This window comes from Anopheles merus, chromosome 2L (genome assembly GCF_017562075.2).
Source record: "Anopheles merus strain MAF chromosome 2L, AmerM5.1, whole genome shotgun sequence".
In the NCBI taxonomy this organism is placed as follows: Eukaryota; Metazoa; Arthropoda; class Insecta; order Diptera; family Culicidae; genus Anopheles; species Anopheles merus.
The window spans coordinates 11,640,361-11,667,169 of NC_054083.1; the positions used below are offsets into that span (position 1 = coordinate 11,640,361).

The following is a 26,809-nucleotide window of genomic DNA, read 5'->3' on the forward strand; positions in this document are numbered from 1 at the left end:
TAATTTATGCATTTCATTTCCAGTCAACCACAGCTCGTCAAGTGTCATTAAAAAGCCTTAATTCCAGTCAACAAAAGGTGCTCCCCCAGTTGGTGGTGATCTTCAACGCTTGGTGGATGTCATCCAAACCATGATGATGGTTTCTTGCCCACAGCGTCATTCCCCAGGCATTCGGCCAACGGGGCTATTCTCACAAGGGGACAAAATAAAGCACGAGGCTACACCCCCAGCGGTCTATCCAAGAGAGTCTTTGGAATGTATAATTACGCAAGAAAATGTCGCCATCTTTGTAATCGTTGCTTCGGCAAGTTTGCTGCACCATCCCACATATGTGTGCATCGTATATGGTAGTGTCAATCACTGGCTATACTGACAGCACCATTGTCCCTCGAATAATGCGGTTTTCCGTAGCGATGCTAATGATGGTCTTGCCACTTGAATTTACTCGTTTCGATGCTTTTACATTGTTGCAGTGTAGGGATTTTTGGGCTCACGATTGTAAGCGACAAATTACACGACACAGCCGGGCCCGGTCGGTTGGACCCGGAGGGTAGCACGAGATTTGCATTGAAGGAACGATTATTTTTACAGTGCACTGAACATGCAACCAACAACACCAGCCTTTCTGTAGATGTGAAAGAAACCCCGTTCGCGCGTGTGTGTGGGGCCTTTGTTTACTAAAATCCTTTCTCTGCATCTTCCATTTCAGGATAATGGAGGCCAATTTCTTCGTTCAGAAGAGATCGCCACCTCTTCTGACAAAATGAATCGGTACGTCACTGTGTTGTCAAAAGCTAGTACGATCCTCATGCGCGACAATGTTCTAATTTGCATCGATTTAGCAAGCTGCTCTGAAATGAGCTCCATGAAAAGTGAGCAAAGCATTACACACGATCGTTCTATTCCGTGCGAGATCTGTTTCTAATTATGATTTTCATTTGATGTATTGTGTATCGCTTCTGAATGTTTCAAAGTCTGCCTTGAGTGGACGATATTATGTGTGTGTGTGCGTGCGTGTTCGTAATTTTGTTATATATGGAAACAGATCAATCGCAAAAAAAGATGTTTTACTGTTTGATGTTTTTGTTTATATATGTTAAAGAAATCACGATCGTGTTTGCATTCGCGAATGAAGATGAACTAGCTTTTGATATATAGGTGGTGTGTCATATGTGGCTTGTGTTGTTCGTGTCATTTGTGGATTGTGTTTTTGATGAGTTTCGTTTCCAAAGTGTTTCTAGCTTAATATGAAGAGTTGTTCACTGGGCGTGGTTTTAGTTACTTATTCTGTTCATTTTTTTGTTTGTCTGCACGAGCTGTTCGTGGTCGTCTCTGTTTTTCCACGTGTTTTCTCACATTTATGTGTTTGCTTCAATTGGTCGTAAAGTGTGTTGTTAATAGTTGTATTATTGTTTTTTAGTTGAACAAAAATAGAAAGGTCAAATACGCTAAACGCACATAAGCTAAGAATAAATGAGTACGTTTACATGTTCATATAACAGCAAACTTTCAGGGCATGAGATTTTTTTTTTAATCTTTTACGATGTTTGAATATTTATTTCGAAAACATAAAGCAATAAAGTACAATTAATAAATGACTTTAATAACTATCTCTGGATGTATCTCCCCAATCTAAAGTCATTTATACATCAATAACTTCTTGATGTTTAAACCACATCAAATAATGCCTATGCCAACAGCTGATTGAAGAACAAAAAAAAAAATTAGCCACGCAACTTTGGCGTTTCCTACACAACGGTATCTGGGCTTAGTTCGAGACAGGTAACAAGTGTGGTTTTGTGATAAAAAAAATGAGCCATAGCACTCGAGGAGCTGTACGGAACGTCTAAGAAATGTGCAAAAATGTCCACCACCCGTGCAACATTGGCAAAACGACACGATAAATAAAATGAAAGAAGTGTGTGAGAAGTCTGTCGCCTTTCGTTCTAGACTTTATCTTTGCTTCTTGAGGATAACTTCACTTCAAACCACCGACACAGGCGCAGATGGAATGCAACTATGCTCAGATCTACCTGGGAAGTAGACAAGCTCGGTTCGTCGGATAGCTAAAAACGCCAAGAAAAGAAAACGATGGCTCGTTGCCGGTGAGAAAGCAACGGAAACTAGTCAAGTTCTTGGATAATTTTTCGTAGCACAAGACAAGCTTTATCCCAGTAGCCAAATTCGTATGTCTCGTAGTCGTTAGGTGCAGATATCATTTTAACCCTTGTTAGTACACGTCATGTTCTGTGAATAAGAAATTTCCACTGAATTATGTTCAGATTTTTTGTGTGCTCTATTTTGAGTTACGTTTCGTTTCTAAATGTGAATTTGAGCTCAATACAAGTGAGAAAGTTTGTAGTATTCCTATACAAATCAGTTATTCCGTTTGCAAGAATTGATGTTTATGGATTTCAATTGTTTTAGATTCCCTAAGAAATGTAAAGTTAAGAATTCACACGCGGAATTATAGACATTATTTTATAATCAATTGTCTGCATCTGAGCAATAACATAAAAAGATGGTTGAATACACTTAAGACTTTCCGTCCGTCCCAGTTAGAAATATGTTTTAATTTTGATTGGTGCTATTAGAAGCAAAACTTTTGTTTTCGTGTTTCATAAATGTTTCCTGCGCACTTAAAACCTTGCCCCACTTTCTAAAACACTACCTGATGGCTAGGAAAATGCTAAAGAATGATTGTACAAAATTATGTCTCCAAAATATTCTAGCTACCATTAGCGAAGAGCTACCAGCCATCTTGACACCATGAACAATTGGAACATGTTCTTGTGCTTGGTAACTTTTCAGATTCTGACATGAAGCTTGCTGTTTGGTAGGTGTCTGTTTTTTCTCTTTTGGAGTGCAACCCTTCCATATCATGCCATTCCCTGTCTCACTGCATACGAAACGCAAAGGGCTCGCTTAATTATGCTCCTGTCTTTTCATTATCTTTAATATTATTATTTGATCTTTTGTTGGCGCGAATGGGATCGCCGGTTTGTGTGCACAAAGGGAGCAGCACTCCAAATGAGTGTTGTGTATGTATAAATATGTATGTATGTATGTGTGTATGTAAAGTGCAGCTGCAACTTTGGCATTGGCTTTTCTATTTCATTAATATTTCTTTGTTTATGCACTCTGGTGGTGGAAGAAACAACATCGGAGTGCTTTCGAAGTGGTTGGCACACGGTGGACATATTTTCTTGGCCTTTGCAGCGCAAGACTAAAACGGAATGGTTGATGTTTGCTTGCAAGCCCAGGGATGGAAAGTTTGGCACTTCCTGGTTGGATTATTTCTTGCCAACTTTGAACTCGGGTGGTTATAAAAGTTTTTTCGTTATTCTTTTTTCTCCTCTTCCTTCCCTCGTGTAATAGTAGTGCCTTTTAGTACGAACAAAAAAGTTTTCTCCATTTTTACTGAAACGCCCATTTTATCGACCAGCGACTGGCTCAACTGCTTTCACTGGCTGAGCAGGTCGAGTATAATATAAACGCATACCTATACGTAGGGTTTTTGTTTTCTTCTTCTTCACTTGCACCTTTGCAGCATCTGTTGGAATGTTTAGTGACCGATGCCACCGAAACTCATACGATGATACCGTGAAGTACATTGCAAAAGTACTGCACCATTGCAAGTGTCTTAGAAAGCGGGAGAGAATGAGATGGATATCTCCCAAACCAATCGATAAAACATCTCCAAACTAGGTGCAGAAGAAGAGTACGAAAAACACAAATCCGTTGGTCGAAAGGATGGTCAAAACTTTGCAAACCACCACAAGTGAATTGGGTAAGAAACTGACATCTTTATACGGAAATGTTTTGAAGGCCCACCGATGTTCCATCGAGCCGATGGACGACGACGAGAACTGCCCTAACGATCGGTACTGTCAAGGCGAAAGTTGTCGCTTTCGCTAGTCGCCTCCAAACGACATCCTCATGCAGCTCACGATTCTTTTCATTTTTCTCCACTCATCGTCGATTCGGGAAGTTTGTGCACAATCTTTATTATTATCAGTTTTGTGTTGGGTATATTTTTTTCCGTTTCCACAATTTTGCTCCCCTTCCTTCGTACGATAAATAAATAGTTTTTGAAGTAGCTTGGTGGGTGGAATCGTTGAAGCATCGAATTTGTTTGGTAAGCCAAAAATGATGAGAATGCCAGCAAATTATCGGATTCTTATCGCAACCACGTCGAAGAGATGCTGTTGATCGCTGTCAAGCAGAAAATCTGGCTCGAAGTTCCCTTGGTCGTTTTGCAAATCCTCAAACTGTATGCGTTTAACGAGCAAGTGCAGTTACGGGAAGTAGACGTACAAAACTGCCTTTGTCGATATTGATTTGCGTATCTGCTATTTATTAATATATTTTTTTTTATTTATTTATTTATAAGAACATGTCTACCATTAAGTCGGGCATGCAAGCGGTCTATAGTTCAAGTAGTTTACAGATATTTTAAACAATAATTGATTTCAACTAGTAACCAATTATTCCAATATACAATTTCAATAACACAATTCCAAAAAGTAATATAAAAAAAATCAACGAGGCAACGATTGATAAACATTCTTAATGTGAATCCAGGTATTTGGATTAAAGTGAACGTGAGTGAATCGAGTCGTTCATTGCTATGAACGTGAACGTGATGTCGGTTCTTTCTTTTTTTGCAAACAGCAATACCTGTAAAGTCTGTGAATCGGCACACTATTCGAAAATCGGTAAAATTATTTATAGATTGATCCGTTGGTCTGATTGCATTAAAAGCAATCCAATACTGACAATCTGTGATTTGACCATGGAAAGCGACTCACACAAGCAGTTTAAATACAATCATGTCTTAGTTTTTCTCTAAATTTTCGATTGCTGGAAGCTTTATTTCTGGAAGCTAGAGATTTGCTAGAAGCGTTATTTCAAACTATCATAAATAATTGCACTAAATTGCAGGATTAAAAAAAAATCACTACGCTAGCTAAGACTACTAGGATATGATAAATTAAAAATTAAATTAAATTAAAAAAAAAAACAAAAAAAAATAGTTTCTTCCAAACTGCCGCAGAAGCAATCATGAAGCTTCTATAATGACAGTAATCATAGAAAATACGATTGAAATGGAATTTGTAACAAGGCATTATTATTTTAGAAGAGCTTTGAGAGAAAAAAAACAAACGTTGCACACATTAAAAGTAATTTGCAGCATCATTCACTTTGAGTAAACAATAGTTAAGCAAAAAAAAAATATCAAAAATGTTAAGCTGCGCGTGGAGGTACTTATAACGCTCGGTTAGTCAAAGATCAAAGCAAATCCCTGTGCTTTGATTTTACTTCGGTTTGTTTAGTTGATGTTGTTTTTTTACCCTTCATTCATCAATGTTAGTTCCAACTCTCAGGATTCCTAACCGATTGCGCTGTCTTTTCCACTATTCCCTCGGAAATGTATGCAATATGCCGCTGCAACATGTCTCACTCCACCTCTGGCATGACGTGCTCGTCCCTCCATTCTTGGCGTTGGCTTCCTTTACTTTCACCTATGTATTCGCTCCCTCGCATCAAAATTTCCGTTCGTTTTGGCCAGCCTTTGATATTCGTTGGATTGGATGGATTTTGGGCTGATGTTGCCGCCTCGTTTAGTTTTAAATTTCATATGAATTTAAATTTCGTGTAATTTGCGTTTTATCGTCTGTGTACTTTTGTGGTTCATGTAACATCACGCGTGGGTTTTCTCCCGCCTACCTACCGCCACAGTGTACAGGTAGCCAAATGCTTTCAATTCTGTTGCTTTGCGAACGTTTGTTTGTTGTGTGTATGTCATTTTTTTCTACAAACATTTTTCTTCATTTTGCTATTGTATCTTTTATTTCTGTACGTGTCTCTGTGTATGTATCTCTTTCTGTGTATATGTGTGTTTGTGCGAGTGATGTGTGCGAATTTGTGCACGATTATATGTTCGATATGATCCACCTGTCAGTGTGAGGAATGAACCAAAAAGCAGGGAGAGGGAGAAAAACACAGAAAGGCACATGGAAGTGGGCACATTTGACTTGTGTGCGTTTACGTGTGCTGCTGCTGCTGCTGCTGCCTTTCGTCCCTTTTGCAATCCGACTGCGTCTCGCTCTTGCGAGCACGTGTCTGCTTTTTCATTACGATGCACTCACTACACTACAATCCCGTGATTATCGATGTGTGAAGAGAAACGAAATTAAAATTTGTGAATTCTTCGTTGTTTTGTTTTGTTGGTGTGATGTTTTATACCATTTTTGCTGTGCCGTGTTCATGTTTGCTGTTGAATAATTTTTTGTTCTTTCGTTCTTTTTTGTTTTTGTTTTTGTTTTTTCCCCTATTTCGTTTCAGGTAAGTTTGGGTGGGCTGAGGATCGTAAGCAGGGACATGATGGCAACGGCCGCAAGTACGAACGAAGCATTAAGCTGCAATGGAAATGCGAACGAAATCGAACCGATGGGTTGGCATCCGATCCGAACCGAATTGAAGCGAGTCCATCAATGAAGTTTTGCTTGCAGTGCCACGCGGCACAACTCAAACCATCAAACCCGACACGGGCTGGAGACTGTTCCGGTCGCTACCGCTGTGTGAGTTATAGATGCTATTTTCCTAATTACACCATATCGGGTATCAAACATATAACAAAAAAAAAGTTTGCAATCGATGTAATTTCAAATTACAGCGTGGGCCAATTTCCGGGACTCGCGGGCAATTATTTTCAATTACTACCGATTAAAATTACACTCCTGGCTGAGATGGTTACCATAGTCTGGTTTTGTGTGCTCCGTTTATCCTCCAACGGATTGCAGGGCGGGGTTTTTTGGGCTTCACAACAATGCAATCAGTAGAATTCATGGGCGCTGAATGGTATTTTTGGGTCGGTTTGGAAATGTTGATGCTTGCGAAAGCATTTCCTTTCATCCTTCGTTAACTATTCACCTTCATTTCAAACATTCTTTATTTCAATTTGAGCTTCTTGTTGCGTCAGGGCATCACCGCCACGGAATTGCAATCACCTGATCGAAAAATGGCCAAAGTTCATCCATCATCCATTTTTCAATTTGCATATCACTGGTTTTCCCTAGAGAATGGCAAATTTGGACGATTGATGTGAAAGGTTCCTGCGATTCGATTCGATTGTCCGATCGATGGAGACGCATGGTCGCTCATACTGCCAGTGAAAGATCGGGCGCAATAATGCCTATGAAGTTGCAAATTCAAACAGTTGGATCGACCGGCTGACTAGAAATTTAAGGCAAGTAATGAACAAAGCGTGGAATGAGAATGAAACATAAATCGTAGAGTCAGAAAGAGACATATAGAGATAAAGAGAGTGAAAGAGAGAGAGAGAGAGAGAGAGAGAGGGAGAGAGAAAGAGAGAGGGAGAGAGAGAGAGAGAGAGAGAGAGAGAAAGAGAGAGGAGTGAGAAAGCACGCAAGATAAAGTGGAAAAATTATGCATTCAATTCGATTGAAAATTGGCGAAAGTTCTCCATAAATAATTCATATAATCCGTTTAACACCGCTCTGCTGGAGGCGTTGCGTGCACACTGCCCACAGCATGCTTACCTCCCTCCGTCAGAATACACTCACAAAGCTGGGTACCTGGGTTCGGTGCCTGCTTTCAGGATGTGATCAGTACGTGTCCCACCAGGAGTATGACCTTTGCTTCAAGCACGAACTGGCTCAACTAGCCACACCCGCGCAAGGGAAACTGGATTTTTTCATGTTTTAATTCCACACCTACCACGTGCACGCGTGGGGAAAATGGAATAATTCTCCGCGGGTTAGATGAAGCGACGACGACGAGAAGGGAAAGCGTTAGGCACGATTTCAATCATGAAACGAGATGCGTCCCGTTGCTGCTCGATCGTTTACACCCAAACCATATCAATGAAATCACCATCCCTAGCGTCATTATATTTACCACCGAGCAATGCCATGTCTAGCGCGACGATCAACATCATCGCAATAGACCAAACAACCAGAGCACGGAACGTGTGGGACCGGGTCTAAACGGGGAGGTGTTTGGAAGCGAGAAATAAAATCAACATAAATCAATGAGAATGTTTAATGAAATTTGGAATGGTCCGTTTCATTTGGATAACAATATTATTCCAAATCGCCTCGCTTCACTGCCGATCCGTTCTACATAGTTTCGCCATGCGGATGGACGGGATGCAGCAGATGATAGGCATGTCACCCGCACGGCACACCCCGCCTCGATCCCTCGTAGTGGCCGATGATGTTGATGATGGTTGCCCAGGCAAAGTTTATGTGGTCGATGTCGGCAACTGAAACCTCCGCCACCGGCTTGCACCGGGTCCGAAACATCCGGATATCAGGCTCCAGGCCGGCATCGCCACAAACCACGATGGCCGCACACTTTCTCCATCAATCACCATTCGATATTTACAACCCGGAAGCGCTTCAGAGTAGTTAGCTGAGTGACATGCTTATCGTCACATGCATCCACCGCCTTGCCCAAGGGCGGCGGAAGGACATGCAGTGTTTCGGTATCGTATCTAATTCATTTTATCATTTACCAAATGGACTAAAATGGAAATCATGTTATATTATTTTGTGATGCTTGGGAGACTGTGGCAACAAGGAATGAGACAGGGGACAAAGGGTATGTAAGAAGAGTGGTCTCGAGTTGTACAAAACACCACCAATAGTTGGCACACATCCCATGTAGGAGGGAAACATTCCCTCCAGTCTCGTGGCCTTGCTCGCCCGGATGGCAGCTCAATCACAAAGGCGTGCAGTTGATTGCGATGCTATCATACAAAACAGTCATTCATCGTCGTGTCGATTACTAAAACCAGTGCTCATTTATGTTGAAAACCAACACAAGTGCAGCACGAGATGAAAGGTATCAATTGCAGCAGAATGAGTGTCATTGGACGTATCTGATGGTGCAGGATGGGTACTGGATGATTGTACTGTAGGTTAAAGATCTTTAATATTTAATAAGTTTGATACTTCATATGAACATCTATAGCAGTTTATAGGATTATATCTTTAGCATGCACAAGTTATTGTGTGGCCGTGTATTTCAACAAATATTATTTGATTCCAGAAATCATTCATTAATTACATGCCATTCGTTATACAATTTTCTATACATATTTTCCTTAAACTCGCTTTTTAAAAGGAGTCTGTTGTATTTTTTTTGTTATGATAAACAGAATACGTTGAATGATAAAGGTTAATGTGATACGTGTTATTTTGCCTTCATGAATTGTGAACTGACTTTTGTAACATTCGCAGCAATGAACAGGCTGATATTAGTTTGATCTTGAGTGAATTCATTTTGTTAAAACTTCTTGAACAATTAATATGACCTTCTACTTCTTTTCTTGCCTAACTTTGTGGAGCAAACATTATATCTATTCTTCTTGAATTGAATTAAGGCGTTAGAAATATAACTTTGTTAATGTAAGAAATTGCACAACCTAAGCAATAATGCGTTCAAAACACATGCTAAATTATTTAAAACCAAAGTGAACTAATAAAAGTGTAAGATGCTGAATGCCAATCATCTAGAACCATATATAGCACAACAAACAACATGTACGCTATCTGTTTAACAATGCGTTAGTAAGAACATGTTCATGAAGATTCCATCAAACCTCATATTTATAATAAACTAAATCTAAACATATGATATCTGACTCAAAACTTAACTGCACCCAGCTTTTTTGACGTTTTTATCGTGTCCAGTTGTGCATCCGTTTAGCGTATTAAACCCTGCACTAAGCACATAAACGATGGTCAAAGCTGACACCAAAGAGTGACTAAAATTGGAATTATTCACTTTCCCAACGTGACGCACAGCAGCACAACGCGCAACGAAAAGAAAAGCAGGGAAATGATCTCGATTTATGCGAACGGATGGAAATGTGTCCGACGACAACGTACGAGCAAATGGATGTGGGCACTGAGCCAGATGCACCCTTCCAAAATACGCATCCGCTGCTATGACGCTTGCACCCGACGCAACATTTGCAGCGACACAGGAAGGGACCGATGACACGCACGAACAAACGACTATCACCACATGTAATACATTTTTGATGTTGATTCAAATGAAATTGAAATCAACACTCGGCCATTCAGTGGGGCTCGCGTCGTCGGGGCTAGATACACACATACACACACGTAATATACACAGGCGCGATTCCCACACATACACACTCACACATGGGTAGTGTGAATGCTCGGACTACGCGACCGAACCGCTTCCGGAGTGCAACAAATGAACACCTCTCTGCCCAACAGTACGCAGGTCGTGTCCGGCTGGCACTGTGGTGGAGCGCTGCCTTGCTGCTTCGAACATTATGCTGCCCTGCTGCATTTGCTTCTGCTACTGCTGCTACTGTGCGGGGTTGAGCGGCACAATGCGTGGCCACAGTTTGGTGGCCTTAGTTCCGTTCCCTTGCTGCTCCGTTTCACCATAGTGAAGCCTAATCTGCAATTCCACTCACTAGCCGACCGATCGACCGATGGGTGGGATGGCCAGGACCGAGAGGAAGATGAATCAGGAGCTGGGAGTGGTAAATGGAAACACAGTCACCAACACACACACACATAACACACATTTCATCAGTAAGGTACACAAAAGGGGTAACAGTGTTGGGCAGGAGTGCGATTAATTAAATACATAGTGATTAAATTATTAGGAGTTAAATTCAATTTGGTACGATATTGACAAGCAAATGGAGGAATTAAATCTGCGGTCAGTTTGATATTTTGAGCCCACACTCACACTGTTCGCCTGGGTGTGTGGTATGGGGCAGCTGGTTACGGAACAATAGGCTACAAACCCAATTGCATACGTCAACTGGTTTTGACCAGGTGGCTTGGTACTTCAACACTACCGTTCCCTTCGTGGCAATTGGATTGTCCACTCTGCTTGCTACAAGCACGCTCGGTTTGTGCACGAACTTTACGAATTGTGCGGACTCACTTGGCTGGGACTGTTCACGCAAAACAACGCAATAATGAAATCAATCTTGCTGCTGTGCCCTCACACACTGCCGGTGAAAGTGTGGCCGACGGTATCAACTGTCTCGGCTTATCGCAACTCGGCCAGTGCCAAACGGGTGCCAAACGTACGTCGATCGTTCAACGATGCTGGTGACTAAAGACGAGACTAGCCTTTCACTGTAACCGCAGTCTGTTTGCAGCTCACATCAACGTCTAAGCAGCGTACAAATGGGGTTCGATGGTTGGGAAGGTCCAGTAACAAAATATACAAACCGATCGATAAATGGTGGGTTTAAGCTCGTTTTCTGTAGGCCAGTACACTGTAATGTGTATGTTGTGTAAATGAATCAATAGAATGAAACCATTTTAAAATTATCAAGATCTGACATACTACTTTCACATGCTTAAAAGAATGCCAAATTATCATTTAAAGCACTTATCATAACGACATACTTGTCCCAACGATCGACCCACATTAGTCGTAGAAATAAGGATTTGAAATTTTATCAATGTCAAAAATCTTTCCAACTGAACATTTTCCAAAACCTTCTGTTTAAATAAAGTTATGATATGCAATTTCACGGAACCCTTATCCGTATGTAGCCAACAATGCACTACCTATAGCAAAGAATTCGATTTTACACAGCTGTACTTGCATCTTAGACGCCTACATTACGGAAGGTAGCCTAAAACTGTTCTTCAGGTTTCAGTGGCTCTTTTGGAAAGGTTGGTTGACCGTACCATGTATCGAACCCGAACGTGAATACATTGTGTAGAGACACGAACACATGCACACGTGGAGGAAGGAATGTTCAACATTCGATTCAATTCGCATTCCATTTTGCTGAACGAGCAAAATTGTGTTGCGTTGGACTCGAGGCGAAGACGAGGCACCCGTCGTCGAGTAGGCAAAATTGAATTGTTTCAATTACGCATCTTCTTGGGCTTTAACATGCACGTTAATTACCGCTTAGTAGCCGTAGTGGGTTTCCTTTCCCCGGTTCGAGCTCGACTCTGTCTCCCGTGCCTCGCTAGCACTTTAGGCCACTTCGACCGTTGCGTAGCGCAATCGGGAACCCATCATCGTAGTTTTCGTGATGCTGTTTTGGTAGAGCATTCTGGCAGCCGGACGGTTCCTTTGCCAAATCGCCTCGAACGAAGGCATGATTATGACAAGTGGCTGCCCTCGGGGGAATTGAACGCAGAGGCGCAATCAACTGCCCCCGAGGGATTTGCTTCGATTTCAAACCCTAGAGGGATGCAAAAGTGCATAGATTAATGTGAGGTAGCGACGCCTTGTCTCCTGGCAGGAAGGGTTGCTGGATTGGGGTGAAGCGGTGCCTCTAATTCTTGATTAGGCTCTTCGATGTGTTGTTTGCTCTTGTGTATCGCTTTAGACATCTGGCAAACAGCCGGTTTGAGATGGTTCAATCCGACAGACGAGTGAGGCTAGGCGTGGAAAGATTATGACCATGTCTTTGACAGCTTAGCCAAAGCGTTCGGCACAAAAATGAGTCTTATCATAGTCTGCATACATGCATAAGATTTAAAAAAATATATGCTCGAATGCGTAAACGTTTAAGACACGTCTAGCGACACATTTTGATTTTAGATAGATTAAAGATGATTTTGATACACTGTACGGTGTGCGATCCAGGGCGAACGACTCTTGAATTGGTTTCGGACCTCATTCAGCATTGTTGAAGCTGGCACGTAATATGTTGAAAATCCACATCAGCTCGAAAATTAAATCATCACTCAGGGAGCATCTACGACAGAAAATAATACATGAATTATTAAAGAGGTGTCTACGACATAAGCATACAAAAGGACATACCATTTACCTAGTTAAAGTATGATTTTTCAATGTATGAAATGCGAAAACGACAATGTTAACAGTTACACAACAGTTAACAGAAAGACCATTATAACAGTTGTACAAAAACGGACTTAAATGACTATCAAGAAAACAATCTACAATATCCCTCAACGTATAAATTGCATGAAACCACATGTTTATCTGCTGAATGAACAAATATCTTGCTATAAACAACTTCCTACAACTTGATCCATTTTCACGATATCAAATTTTATTTTATGGTATTTGCTGCCATCTCTTGTATTTTAAGGATACTAATACTATTTTCGTGGCATCGCTTTTGGCTACAAAAAGAAGTTTGCTATAATTTTAGAACATACATCTTTATGGCATGCTATTCCAACGAAAATCCTTCAAAGGATATTTGAAATAAAATATCCTTTCGAATTTACAGCACTGTACTAAAGCGTGTACTAAGAGCAAGCTATAATTATGGTGCAAGCTTGTAAACATCCTCACGAAAACATCGCATTGAAAACATCGAAAGGATGAAATAAGAGCACCTGAATTGTGAACCAGCTTTTCACCACTCAGGATACAACAGGTTCTCACACATACAATCTCTTCTCGTGTGTACTACAAACCTGTTGTGTTTTCATTTTTCTCATTTCTTTATTTAAACACTCCCATGCGCTCCTCAATCAACAGGGCAAGTATTGATGTGTGTGTATGCGTGTAAGTGAATGTATTTGTGAGTGCGTATTCGTTCCGGTGCGAGTAAATATGGCCTCATGCTGACGGTAACAAAAAATCAATCGTATTTATTGAGGCGCTGTGCCAGTTTTGGCGTCGTGCGATGGATTTTGTGGTGATGTTGGTGATCCGTGTCCTGTGCGAAAATGGCGCTCGCATATCAATGGGGCAATGTTTTTCAGGCCATCCAATCAGCGCACGTTCTCCCGGTTCGGCTTGTTGCTAGGCATCCAGCGTACCATTCGTCTCAGCTTCCTGGCAACCTGTTGCTAGAGACACGCCGAGGAGGAGCACACTGGATAGGATCGCACAACACCACCACCACCACCACCACTGCCGCCACCATAACCGCACACATAATATTTTGCAGACCGAAGCAAAATACTGACAAACACTTGATGCGTGTTTTTATTTAGGGCAGACATGTTGAGCTGTTATATCATGGCAGGATGCATAACTGCGAAAAACATTTTGCTCGGGATGAGGTTCTAGTTTGTGGAGAGTGTTTTGTAGATGAAGTATTGTCTACTTTATAAATCAGTAGAATAATTTTATTTTCAATAAAACGCACATTACACATATGTTTTCATCTGAAAATGCCTAATGAATGATATTTAATGGTGCATAGAAACTCTATTTTTCTTGTTGTGTTTCAATTTTTCTGTTACGGTTCGAGCAATGTTTGGAAACGTGATAGCTTTTTTCTAGAGTTAAGATTACAAACTTCTACTTCAATATGTGTCTTTCTCTAGCAGAGTGTATACCAATTTATTTGCACAACATTGGTAGTCAAGCTTTCAGCTAGACTGAAAAACCTGTAACATGAAACCGGTGCGACGGAAACATCTCGATTGCTGTTTTGTTGTGGTCATGTTTGGATCGCGTTTATGGTTACACATTTCAGCTGACGTTGTTTGTCTCAAGTTCAACTTCAACAACAACACAAACTTTATGAACATCTCATTCATTTGAAGCTCAAACCCTGTTGCCCTGTAGTTGCAAACGACACTGGACATTCGATAGTGCAAAAAATGGGTCCGTACTTAAACCAATGCTGGTACAAAGTGCTGTCGGGCACTGACTGGTGATCCGGTTTGGGAGAGAACAAATCCTCTGCACGGATAAACCAGTGTGTATCAATCCACCCGTATAATGTTCGTGCCCCACGGCAAATCAGGCGAAAATGTGGAACAAATCTGAGAAGGAAAATAAAATAAAAAAAGTAAAAAAAAAGTATAAAGGAACCCCCGAAAACAAAATACAAACAAACAACGAATTCATCCAAGCATCAGAAGCGCCAGCAACTAAGCAACAAACTGCTTGAAGACCTTTCAGTCTGTGGCGTGCGTGTTAGCGTACGAAAGCAAGAAAGAAGTAAAAAAGGGGAAGAAACAACGTTAAACAACAGTAAGAAGATGAACAGTAAGGATTGCTTTCGCCGATCGAAGGATTTCCTTTTATTGACTGTTGATTTTCATTTGCTTCGTTTCGATGTTTAAGCATGAAATCGGCCCCACCGGGTTTCAATATCATCTCCCGTGTTTTTCGACCCAAGATATTTATTTTCGGTCCATTCAAACTGTTGTCCTTCGGTAAATAAATCGCATCGATGGACGATAGATTCGGGCGGGTAAACAAAACGATCCAAAAACTGGAAGGGTAAGATAAAAACGATGCCTAAACTGAACCAAAGACCTATCGCGCGCCGGTTGAATTACTATTTGCCGAATTGTTCATGTACTATTCGGCAACGGAATCACCACCGGGAAGGGAAAAGGATTTCAAGAATTTACTGTGAATCTTAACCAACATTGCAATAGATCTGTGTGTAGGAAGAAAAAGAACATTTCTATATAACAACCGGCTTGATCCGGTTTCTTGTTTACTATACTGTCAATCGCCTTGCAGAAAGTCCCTCTACCGGCAAATCTCAAAACTGCTGCGAAGAGCGGTATGTGCACGGTTCCTCAATAAAACTAATGATATTGTCATAAAACTACCGTTAGCATCTACTTACCGATTGGTGTAGGGGCTTTGGTTCCGCACTGTTTGCCAAAGTTCGATCCCTTGACCAGGCGAATCATGTAAATCGCTTTACCCGGAGCCGTTCGACACTCTACCGGACACATTTCCACCGCGCTCCGCCTTCGGGCAACTTTCAAGAGTGTGCACATCACTCGATATCCGGTTCAACAACAAGCGTCCGACAGGAGTGGCAGCATCGGGAGTGTTTTGAACCATCAGCAGTAAAGCTGAAAACTAGCTGAAAAGAAGCCCTTTTGTACGGCTGTAGCCATGTTCTTTAGCAGCAAAGTTGACGCAATCATAAATATCCTGGCCCTCGGCATGCTTCCCCATAAACGTTTACTTGCAAGAAGCGCATGTAAGGAAGGGCAGCGATGATGCCAACGATGCTGCCGTACTGGAATTTATATTCGATAGCAAAACCTGCTCCCGCTCGTCCATCCGATGAAGGAACGGAGGAATTTTTATTATTATTCATTTCCGGTTCCTGTTTACTCGCAAGTAGTGCACAAACTGGCACCCAGCTGTTTGATTGCTGTGCAGCGTCTCCGTATCGATCGATCGGGCGGATGTTCGGACTTTGTGTGCCCCGTTATGCCAACCTTGCCATTACCATTCCGCCTGTAGTTTTTTTTTTCATCTTCTCGCGAACCCCTTTATTCAAAACCCGGAAACGGAAACGACGTTTGTACGGGTACGGTAGCGCCAATTGCCAGACTTTGTTCGCTAAGCACATGGGGAGACCAACATGGGAATGAAAGGGATTTTATGAGCGTCGAAAGCGTCTCTTTCTGTTATTTTTTTGCGTCTGTATCATCGCTCAGCTGTTCTGAAGCGATTCAAACGAACGGTCGCGTATTAACAAGTTTGCCTCATTGCTGAAGAGCTCACGCGCAGTTACGTGAAAATTCCTAAAAAGGGATTTATCGCTGGTTGCACGAACAACAAGCGCCTGAACAAAAAGTACAAACAAGTGCAGTGCTTTGGTACTTTTGGTCATTTTTTGCTATTGTAGGCATACTTTGCTTTCCAAATCTCGTGACCCGTTGGGAGCCACATTGGTTATCGCCTCGCAAATGCAGCTTAGCGGTGCGCTGCTTACGCTTGGACAGTTTGTACTGTTGCCGGCAGATAAAAACAATGGCCACTATTTCGGTGAGCAAAACCATCCACGAATGCGCTTCAGACTAACCGCTTGAGAAAGATGATTTAAGCGGAGGAATATTTCAATTTGATTTACGATACCTTCTTCCGTGTTGTGTATGGACGCAAAGGTGTTTCAGTTGTTCCAGGGTACTACTTTTTCGATCACGAACTTAGCCGGTCTGGTAGCGTTGGTTCGGTGAGATGCTTTCACATCATGTCGGTGTACGGTGAAATAGGCTTAGCTTAAATCGAATACATCTGACATTTGGGTTGCCGCTAGGTTACCTAGAAATAGAACATTGAAGTTAGCTAAAGCGTGCGAAGAACGTAGTTGGATATAAAGTAGAAATTTAAAAGAGTACTCAAACTTAAAAAGGTTGTGGACGACAAAAAATGGAAATTTTTATAAAAACTTAAAGCTAGTTTTTCATTCTTTCAGTTTCAGTCATTCTTAGAAAACAATTATATTTTATTAGAATCCAATGAAATAATGGTCATATCAAAATAATTACTATGAACAAAGTGTAAGTAAAACATTTTCGAATAGGTTGAAAAAAAAAGTCATTTGTTAAGTGAACAGAGATTATTTTAAAGAAAGATTTGCAACACTTACACTTATTTAGCAACTATCTCCTATAACGTACCTGTTATACATAGATCTAGAGCATCTTTGGAGAATCAGCAGAAAGATAAACTAAACCTAACCGCGCTAAACGCTTCTGATATGCATTAAGCTCCGAACTAGACGTGTTCCGAGTGGAAAGATGTAAGCGTACTACCAGCCTCCCTTATTTGTAGTACGTGGTGTAGCGTAAAATGTACGGCTTTCTTCATGATTCAAAAAGGCAAACAGAAATAATCTCCAAAAATTATGTTTACTCCAACCCAAAGCCCCACCGATGCTGACCCGAAACATTGGAGCGACCTGAAGAGCCTCTGTGAGCTTGTACGTCATTGTTACGACGAACTACCGTGATGGGTGATTGTGTCTTTCACTCGATCTCTCTTGCTCTATCTGTCTGTCTCTTTGCCGTGGTCTTTTTTCTTTCTGTGTTTTTGGGAATGATGGCCTTCCACAGAGTAAGCTGCTCGTAGGTCAAACCCAAACCCATGCCGCACCTTGAGGAAGCTGGCTGTCCCTTCCCAGCACTTCGAGATGATAACGGCAAGGACAACAAAAGTATTATGCACTTGAGCAAAGGCTCAGGATAAGAAGAGTGCCCGAGAGCTAAAAACACCAGCTAGCGGGCTTGGTTCGGGGACCGGTTCCGGGTCGAAGTTCAATCTTCTCCCGGTGACAGTGTGCCACAAGACCAGAAATCCTGCGCTTAATCCTACACTTAGAAATTTCGCCGGTACGACAAAGGGAAGGGATCAATGCCGTTGAAAGCAACTAGTGCAAACCAAGTATGGAAGCAAAACGATTCCAGGCGCCGGCTGTCTACCCTTGGGAGTCTTTCGGTTCAAGTGGTCGTGGGAATGGCAGGGATGGCCATTATGCGATTGAACGTCTTTGGAAAGTGGTTTGAAGGTATGGTAGGCATAAACTTTGGTACTCTCGCAATAATTTCATTGTTGTCAGATAGATGAAACGATTTGCTTTTACTCAGTACAAGGGGAATCCGTTCAGGAAATGTTCATGTTTTATATTTTAGTAATATTAAATGCCTTTGTCAAATGTACTGCTTACAAGATTTAATGAACAGTAGACCTAAGCGCGCGCATATTCATACATAGTGCTACCTATTTTTAAACCATTTCAAAAGAAGGATTTTGCTCTACATCCATAATTAGAGTCTTCACCCTTAATCATCCGGGCTGCTGTATCATCCGCGCCGAGCTGCTGCTCCATAGGAACAAATGAGCTATCTGCATCTAATGGTGCATCTGCCGCCGTTCGCATGCATCACGGATAAGCCGTTCCGGTGTTGCTGCCCCGGTTTCTATCCGAAGCCCCTGCTCTGTTGCATTCGGAGTAAACCTCATTTTCTCCCGCTAAAGCCTTACACTGAACGCGTAACCAGCAAACTCACCAAATCCACCGATTCATTCACATTAGAGAATGCCACGAAAATTGTCCGCCCCAAATGCAGCACCGTAATCAGTGAGCAGCTCACAGCGCGTACGCCCCATCCGGTTGCACAATGTGTACCGCGTACACCACTGTGGAACGCGAGTAGTTTGCGACACAACCGACAAAACACTGTGCCCGAAACAGCACAACATCGGTTTCGGTGTGGGTTTGCGGGTTTTTCGGACATTGTGGTATTCCGGGAGCCATTCTGCGGTGTGCGGGCAAAAGAAAAACCTCCTGTAGTAGAAGCGTTTTCCACCAACATTAAATCCTTTGCACCTTTCGATAATGCATAAATTCCATTATAAAGCTTTTAAAATTAATTAATCTACGGCGTACTCATTACGATGTGCGCTTAGGGGAAAAGGGGTTGGATTTGTGGCAGGGCGTGGTGATTGGGTGTCAGACAGGTATGGAGATAATGCTTGTGTACCGTACCGTACCGGGCACAGCTGAGTGAAAGGCCTGATTATCATATTGGTCCGTCCGCATAGTAAGACAAATAGTGGAACGCTTCACGTGTAGCAAGATTTACAGCAACGAGCGATGGGAGACGAATAATTGTTTTGTGATGGTTTTTTGTTGTAAAAATCGTGATAGTATACGAAAAAAGGCCACTGATCGTATTTGTATCTTTGTTAGCACTCCTTGACAAGAAAGATCTTAAATCGAACGATCTTTTACTGAAAGTAATGCTATTATAATTTAGATTTTTATGCAGTTTGAGCAAACTAGTAGAATAAACAATTAGCAAACAGTATACGGCTACATATCAAAGAGATAAAACTCAATCGAGTAATGGTGCTGAGAATTGCGCTAGAAACTAGACTAGCCTCATAACTCAGTTTGTCATGACAGTCGATGCTTAAGTTAACAGATAGAAAATGCTTTCGAATATGCTTAAGGTAAAAATGGTGTATAAAGCTATGTATTAGGCGTACAGATTAGAACCGTGGAAGCTTTGGAAGATAGGCATTGACCAATGAAGATAAATCGTTTAGTAGCTAATATATGCTACTTTATACTAATATAAAATTGTTGAAATCTTAACCATTAAAAAACATTCTTCAATATTCCCATGGAACCCATGTGTAATCCTGCAAGCACTTCAATGATGAAAATGCCACCTCAACGATTCTCTGCAAAACAAGAAATAATGAAACTTACATACATTCATTACGAATTAAGCGCCCAGGGGGAACACACCACAGCCACAACCGCTTGCCACGAAGGGTCAACATGGTGCCACAGTAGTGTCAGAAAGTGTACCTGTGCAGGGTACTTTCTCACCTTTGCACTTTGGTGGTCACGCTCGGAGAAAAGTGCGCCCCACAAACGGAAAGTTTGTCGTTGGTGCACTAAAAATTAAAACTGATTCGTAATAGCACAAACAATCCGATGGGAAAACAAAACAACTTTGCAAAACGTCGCCTTCCGCTCCTAAATTACCCAGCCCCCTCCAAGAAACACCTCCGTATTACCATTGACACCTTAGGGCGAGGAAAAAGGGACGCTGTTACCACTGTACCGCTGGGACGATCGTATATAGGGACAAGTAATGTTATTGCGACGGCTGGGACAATGAGCATTGTCGCTGAGGCGGGGAAACCGAACCTGGAAGAAAACTTTTTCTTGGCAGCTAACTTACAAAGTTGTTGCACACGAATGGCGTGTGCTAAATACTGACGGGTGGCATCCACGAAAACACCCACCATGGTCCGCCTGAGAAAGGTGCGAATACAAGGGAACGGAAAACACACTCGAGACAAAAACAAAAGACTATCCCGGAAGGAGGAGGAAGAAGAAGAAAGAAGTTAAGTAACACTTCTTTCCACGTGGTTAGGCTAGCCTGTGTGCGTGGGTGTGTGTCTTTTTTTCGTGCATTTTTTTTAGTAGTTCCTGCCTTGGGGTAAGGGCATCTCTGTGGCGCTTGCCTGTAGATGAGGCAACAAGTTTCTTTGTTTTTCCCGTTCACGTCAATTTTTCCGCCAACCGTGTTTCATTTCAACCACCCCATCTCGCAAGCCCAACTACGACCAACTCGTATGATGAGTACCCGTGTAGGAACTATCCTTGCAATGGGGCACGGGGTAGAGCGGTGGGCTCTGAGTGTGTGTGAGTGTTTGTGTATTTACCGTGACAGGAGACCACCGGAATGCCTGTGCCGTGTCAAAACCGAAACCGAAACTTGGCTACCATGATAAATGGTATTTTGCAATATAATTTATTATATTTTGCACAGTTTTCTTGCCGGCTGGCTTGGCTGACTGGCTGGCTGAGAAACTGTTTATTCTTACAGAAACAGCGGTAAGGGAGCGACGGATCGGGAGTCGAACGAGACGGGCACACGCGCGGAAGGTTTATGTATTATTCAGCATGGATTATTCGGAATTATAGGAAACTTCCAATGGCTTCCGAATGGCCACCCACCGGCAGTACACAGATAATCAATAAATTGTTCATCGGCCAAGCTGCATATCGGCATTTTATCATAGAAGAGAAATAGCAAACTCTAAATTAAGCTGGGTAATATTCTTAAGTGTTATGCGGAGTAATAATCGTCGTGCTGATAAGAGGATTAAATGCGTTAAAGATGATGTTTTGTTCTCTGATTCTTAGGCCAAGGCATTGTTTTGCAAACGTACTTTCGTGATCAAGACTTTCATTGATTTTATCTGTTTTTTTTATCAGTAGTTCAATGAAATCTTGAAATCCTTTGAAATATATTCATAATCAAATCAAAAATTCCCTTAGCTCTGAATTGTTATTTTTTCAATAAACAAAACAATCCATCAATGACTTAAAGCCATGCTAATTCAATGTAAATGCATTGGTTCCTTCACTGGATCATTATCAATTGCAAATCGAGTTAAAGTAGGCTTATGAAAGACTTTTGTTCGATTTGAAAAGGAAATAGGCTTTGATGGAATAACCTCTCGTGTATGTATATGTGCGTGCTTTGTGTAACGCTCCTTCGTACACAGTTAATTGGTACTTACTCCACTCAAGAACGCAGCTGATAGGATAGCCATCCACCCTCATGGGCATACAGTTTGGCATAGTCTCGAGAAGAAAACTTATGATCGAGACACCAATTAATGATAATTGGTGCTCTTCATTGCCGCACTCACCTGTATAATCCGGAGAAGCGTAGTGTACCGTGTTCTTAAAGTCGTATCCCCCTTTTCCGTACCGTTTTGAACTTCACTGCCACTAACGAAGGGAGAACATGGAGTGTAAGTATTTAGTTGAAATTCCGGCACTTCCATGGCTTGATAATTTTCCCTAGGGGTGCTGCTGCTTTCACCAAACCAGCTCCATAGCTTGAGTGTGCTAAGTTTGAAAGTTATGTTCGATCTGATCTTCAACGCTCAACCGATCCGAAGCGTGCAAGTGCAATGACAATGATGATATCCAGTATATTTTCACTACCTAGAGTACGCTGGTACCATATACAGGCACCATCGTTCCCTCCATCCCATCTCTCTCTCTCTCTCTTTCTCTCTCTCTCTTTCTTTCTCTCTCTCTCCCTCTCTCTCTCTCTCATTCTCTCTCTCTTTTTTTTTGTAATCTTACCATCCCTTAGGGGGGGGGGAGGGGGAAAGGCAAACAAAATAAAACAACATTCCCTTCAACAAAGTCCCAGTGAGGGCGAAATCATTATCGCACTGCAATCGACAGCTTCCGATAATTACTCAGATCCATTCGCAGAAGCTGGAGGATCTGTACCGCCGCCACCGCCATCGGTGGGTGGCTGGACCGAACGGACTCGCCTCACCGTATCGTGCTCATCGCTCGGACCCATTTGTTTGAACAACACTTGAAACCACTTTAAAATTATAATTAATGGAAACTAATTAAAACTGTGCAGTAACTTGGGCAAATAATTATAACGCATTCAGAAACGAAATTTAATAACAATAATGACGTCTCCCTGACTGAGGGCGATCGGGTCGATGTGGAGTGTGGTGCGGATCGAACGAGGGAACAGTTGAAAATCTCTCCCCCTTCCTGCGAACTGCACCCACCATGTCCTCGCCCATGCTGTACACGGTACTGGGAAGCTGATAATGTGAAGCGTCAACATTCAAACTATTATCGATGTTCGTTGCGGCACACCTTTGTTTCGAAGTTTGACAAGTTGTTTCATTTATCGGTGAGCGGTTTGCAGGGAAAGTAATAACAACCCGTTGGTAGGTTGGTTGGTTGGTGTGCGGTTTGGTGCATACCTTCGATCGGAATGATTAATATTTCGTTGTGCGCTCGTTGTGGCATTGGTGGTGCAGGTGATATCTAATTTCTAGTGAGGGCTTTGAAGTTGATGAAGGTTTTTTTTGGAGCTGTTGCTTTCGTTGATTGATGATGGTATTAATTTTAGCAATGCGGTAATACAATTGAAGCAACACAAAAATGTTTGTTCAAATATTGGGGACTTCTCCATAAGAGCAATTATTGCAAACAGATTTCTTTTCAAGCAGATAATTGAATTTAGTGCGTTGGTGCAGTAGTGCACAAGACACTCTTCATTGTGTTTTAGGCTATAAATAGCATGTGCCTTTGAATTGTGAGACCTTCAGTTAACGAGCGTAATCATCTTAATTAATAAATGGAACAATAACAATTTGGTGCGGTTAAAGGCCAAAATTGCATGTAGTTGAAGTTAAATTCAACTACCCGTATGACCCTCATAAAGCACCACATTCCAAACCTACCGTGATGCAGACACACAAACCCCAGCCGACAGTTCAGAGAGTCTGTAGCGTGTCTTTTGTCCCATTAGCTTTTCGTAAGCAGAACAGCAGCATCAGCAGAAGTTGGACAATGACTAAATGAAAGGAAAGGAAGGAAAAATGTCAAACGATGCAGGCAAAAAAAAAATCCAACACAAGTGCACAAATCCGTCTGACGGTATCAGAAGAGCAGCATGCCTGCAGCTTCCATAAGTTCTAGCTGGCACTGGCATGGTTCCGAATGGTTGCAAGCCATTCGGCAAAGGGATTATTTAATGTGCCAAACGTTGGCCGGACAATGAACAACTGATGTAGGCAGGGTGTGGGCCCTTCTGCGGAAGGAGGACGCACTTTGCATTAAAATCTATCAGCTCACCCAGATAGATGCACCCGCAACGGGACGAACGAACGAACGAACGGGACGGTCCTTCCACTCCTCTCTTGAGGATGTCTCTCTTTGTCGTTTTCTTTTCACTTTGTTGTAAGAGCATTAAAATTGAATGGGTTCAATACGAACGACAGATCATGGATGCACTCCTTGCCCGATCTTTTCATCCGTGCTGTGCTTGTTCCGCTTACTGAGCACACCATTTGCCGGGCGCACCAACCCAAACACTCACACACACTCACACACACACACACACACACACACACACACACACACACACACACACACACACACACACACACACACACACACCTGTAGCCCTATCGTAGGCTACCCAATTTGCCACACACATACACACGTACACACTGTGAAATGAAGGTGTACTTGTTGAGGCAGCTGAAACCAAGTGAACCGAAGGAACTAAGGAGTAAGAAGAGATGAAGTACTCTCGTGCCCGGGTTTGCAAGAGGATTCATCTGCTGGGAAATGGAAGTGAAATGAAAACAGAATCTACTGCATGTATGGGTGTGTGTGTGTATGCACGTTCCGAAAGGCTAGCAGATGATGTAATTCCCTACAAGGAGAGGTGAAGAAACCTTCGAGCATACGCATCAGTGTAGGGGGACAAAGTAAAGAGAGCGGGTTTCTTTGACGCTTTTCGGGCGCTTCAAAGTTGCCAAAGAGTTTGCAACCAGCAGCCAGCATTGAAACGGAGTCATCCGAGTGCAAGTACTGCAAGTTCAAAGCCTCTGCACAATGGGTCGATTGCTGGGTGGGAAGCGAGTGAAGCCAAGTGCACAGGGAGCTGATTCCGACCGGCTGGATTTTTACCCAGATTGCGGTGCAGTGTGTCGTTCGAAGGGCAGCCATCGGCGAACGAACGCCAGTGAGCGTGGGAGCGCGGGAGAGCTGGGCCGGAAGAAAACTAAAATACAATCATTTTTATTGCAGTCGATACTTTTCCACGACACCGAGTTTTATCCGTGACCGAACTTTTCTCAACCTTCAATAGGGGTTAATAACTATTAAATTTTATACTTTCTTGAGCTTCCTTCTCGCATCCACCCACCATCCCGGTTCCGCTCCCTGCCATCCGACAAAGCTCTTTTCGGATTGCAACTGATACGGCACATGGCCTGCGGGACAGTGTCCCGGTGGAGGATTTTTCCAATCGGAAGATCCGGGTTGTGGTGGAAAGGGTGCCATCGGACCGATCGGGCCGCTGCAGAAGGAGTGTGTACCAAAATGGGACTTTTGGGAAAGTAGATTTGGAGTGAAAGTTTTCTTCTATAAATACAGGGCTTAAACAGCTACGCTAAACTTTGTTCTTAACTCCTTTCTGTTGGGGCGGGTCTGGAATCAAAATCCGAAAAGGGGAAATCGGTGGGGCTGGTCTCCTTAGGGGCTGTAGCCTAGTGCAGCAAACTTGAACCACCCGGTTCACCAGATGCTCGATGGCTCGATCTTCGATGTGGCAGCAATGTTCCAGCAAACGGGAGGGTTCCAGTAAATCGAGTCGAGTTGTTTGCGGCAGGAAAGCAGCAGCAAGACTTTTCTGAGTTGGAAATCCCTAAACCACGTGCGGGCGTGAAGAAATGGCGGCACAGGAGAGTCAAAAATAAAGTGCAGAACGTGCTGAAAGGATGCGTGTGCGGTTGCAAGCGATGGCAAATTCAAAATTATTGCTTACCGCGTTGTCCTGGCCGTGGCCATAAAGATTACAGGCTGATGCGACGAAGCGCACGAGAGAAGCAGCTGATCTGGACGAGGTGCCAAGCATACAAGTTCATGAACGGCGAGCCAAATTCACGATACAGTTTGCCTCACTTCATGTGTTGGGCGATTTTTTCCCTCACTTTCAAGTTGAAGAGGAACAAAGAAGTCACACGAGGGTGCGCGCGCACACACACTCCCAGGCAAACGTCGTAAATTCTGGTTTATTAACTCCCGACCGGTACTTGGAATGTCTTTTGGTGGGGGACTTTTTGGCTACTTGCGTTACAGATCAGTCTCCAATAAAAGGGTAGATTTATTGACAATCTTTTTCTTTTCCTTTTTTACCTTCAAATCGAACGTATCGTAGAACTGTATTGAGTGACTCGAAGGCCAAACTCCCTGCTAGTCCTTTTTCAACTGCTTGAAGCTTATCTGACGAAATGTACCTGTATGACAGTCGCATTGATGATGATGATACTGGTGATGATCGTACTGCTAGTAAAAAGATCTTCTTTGAATCAGGTTGATTTACCAATCGTTCCCAAACCGCCCTACCAACCACCGGTTCGTGTCAATTTTCGGGACTGCGGAAGGGATGGATTTTCTTTTCGGGTGCCATTTAAGTTTTCTTATCATCGGGGCACACTTTGTGTCTTCGACAGGGAGCCGGGGATCTCACGCTGACATCTGGTTTTGAAAAGCGTTCCTACAGAAGCGGAAATGATATTTCTGTGGAGTTTGTAATAAAATTGATATATACTGCGGATAGCAGTGCACCGGGGGTGTGGTGGCAACTGTGCTGGTCGCCGTGCTTCTTTTCTGTAACGGCGACGGCTACCTGTTTATTCCGTGCGAGAGAATCGTATCGGCCGTGTGCCGCTTTCTATTTGAGAATGTTTTTTTTTTTGTGAGTAGGTTTTAGTTGCTACACGATTCTCTTTGATTTCATTCCATTCTCCTTTTCCACCGACCGGAAATTGAAAATGAAGAAGCGCTGGGCAGGATGAAAGACAACCCAAAATTAACGAGTCTTGTGTTAGCGGAAGACTTTGTTTTTTTTTTCGAGCTATCGACAAATGTATGTTTTTATTATGTCATGGTATTCATGACATTTTTTTCCATCTCGTATGTTAAAACGTCCCAATCCCAAACTTGTATTTATACTGAAAA

General features: G+C 42.5%; 2 protein-coding genes across 13 annotated transcripts in view; both read left to right on the forward strand.

Annotated features, from left to right (window-relative positions):
- LOC121593624 (CUGBP Elav-like family member 4) overlaps positions 1–26,809 on the forward strand; it is a 330,070-nt gene that overhangs the window by 55,932 nt on the left and 247,329 nt on the right. For 3 of the 12 annotated variants that reach the window (XM_041916166.1, XM_041916165.1, XM_041916174.1), the window contains one exon: positions 710–771. The exons of the other annotated variants lie outside the window; for them this stretch is intronic. The gene's annotated coding sequence lies outside the window, so the exon portion shown is untranslated. Of the gene's footprint in view, positions 1–709; positions 772–26,809 lie in introns of those variants that run through there. 12 annotated transcript variants of the gene reach the window in all.
- The window catches only part of LOC121593626, a 100,755-nt gene continuing 74,728 nt past the window's right edge, over positions 783–26,809 (forward strand). Inside the window, exons 1-2 of the mRNA XM_041916182.1 lie at positions 783–872; positions 6,349–6,584. Coding sequence (XP_041772116.1) covers positions 809–872; positions 6,349–6,584 — 300 coding nt within the window. The 5' untranslated portion in view covers positions 783–808. The remainder of the gene's footprint in view (positions 873–6,348; positions 6,585–26,809) is intronic.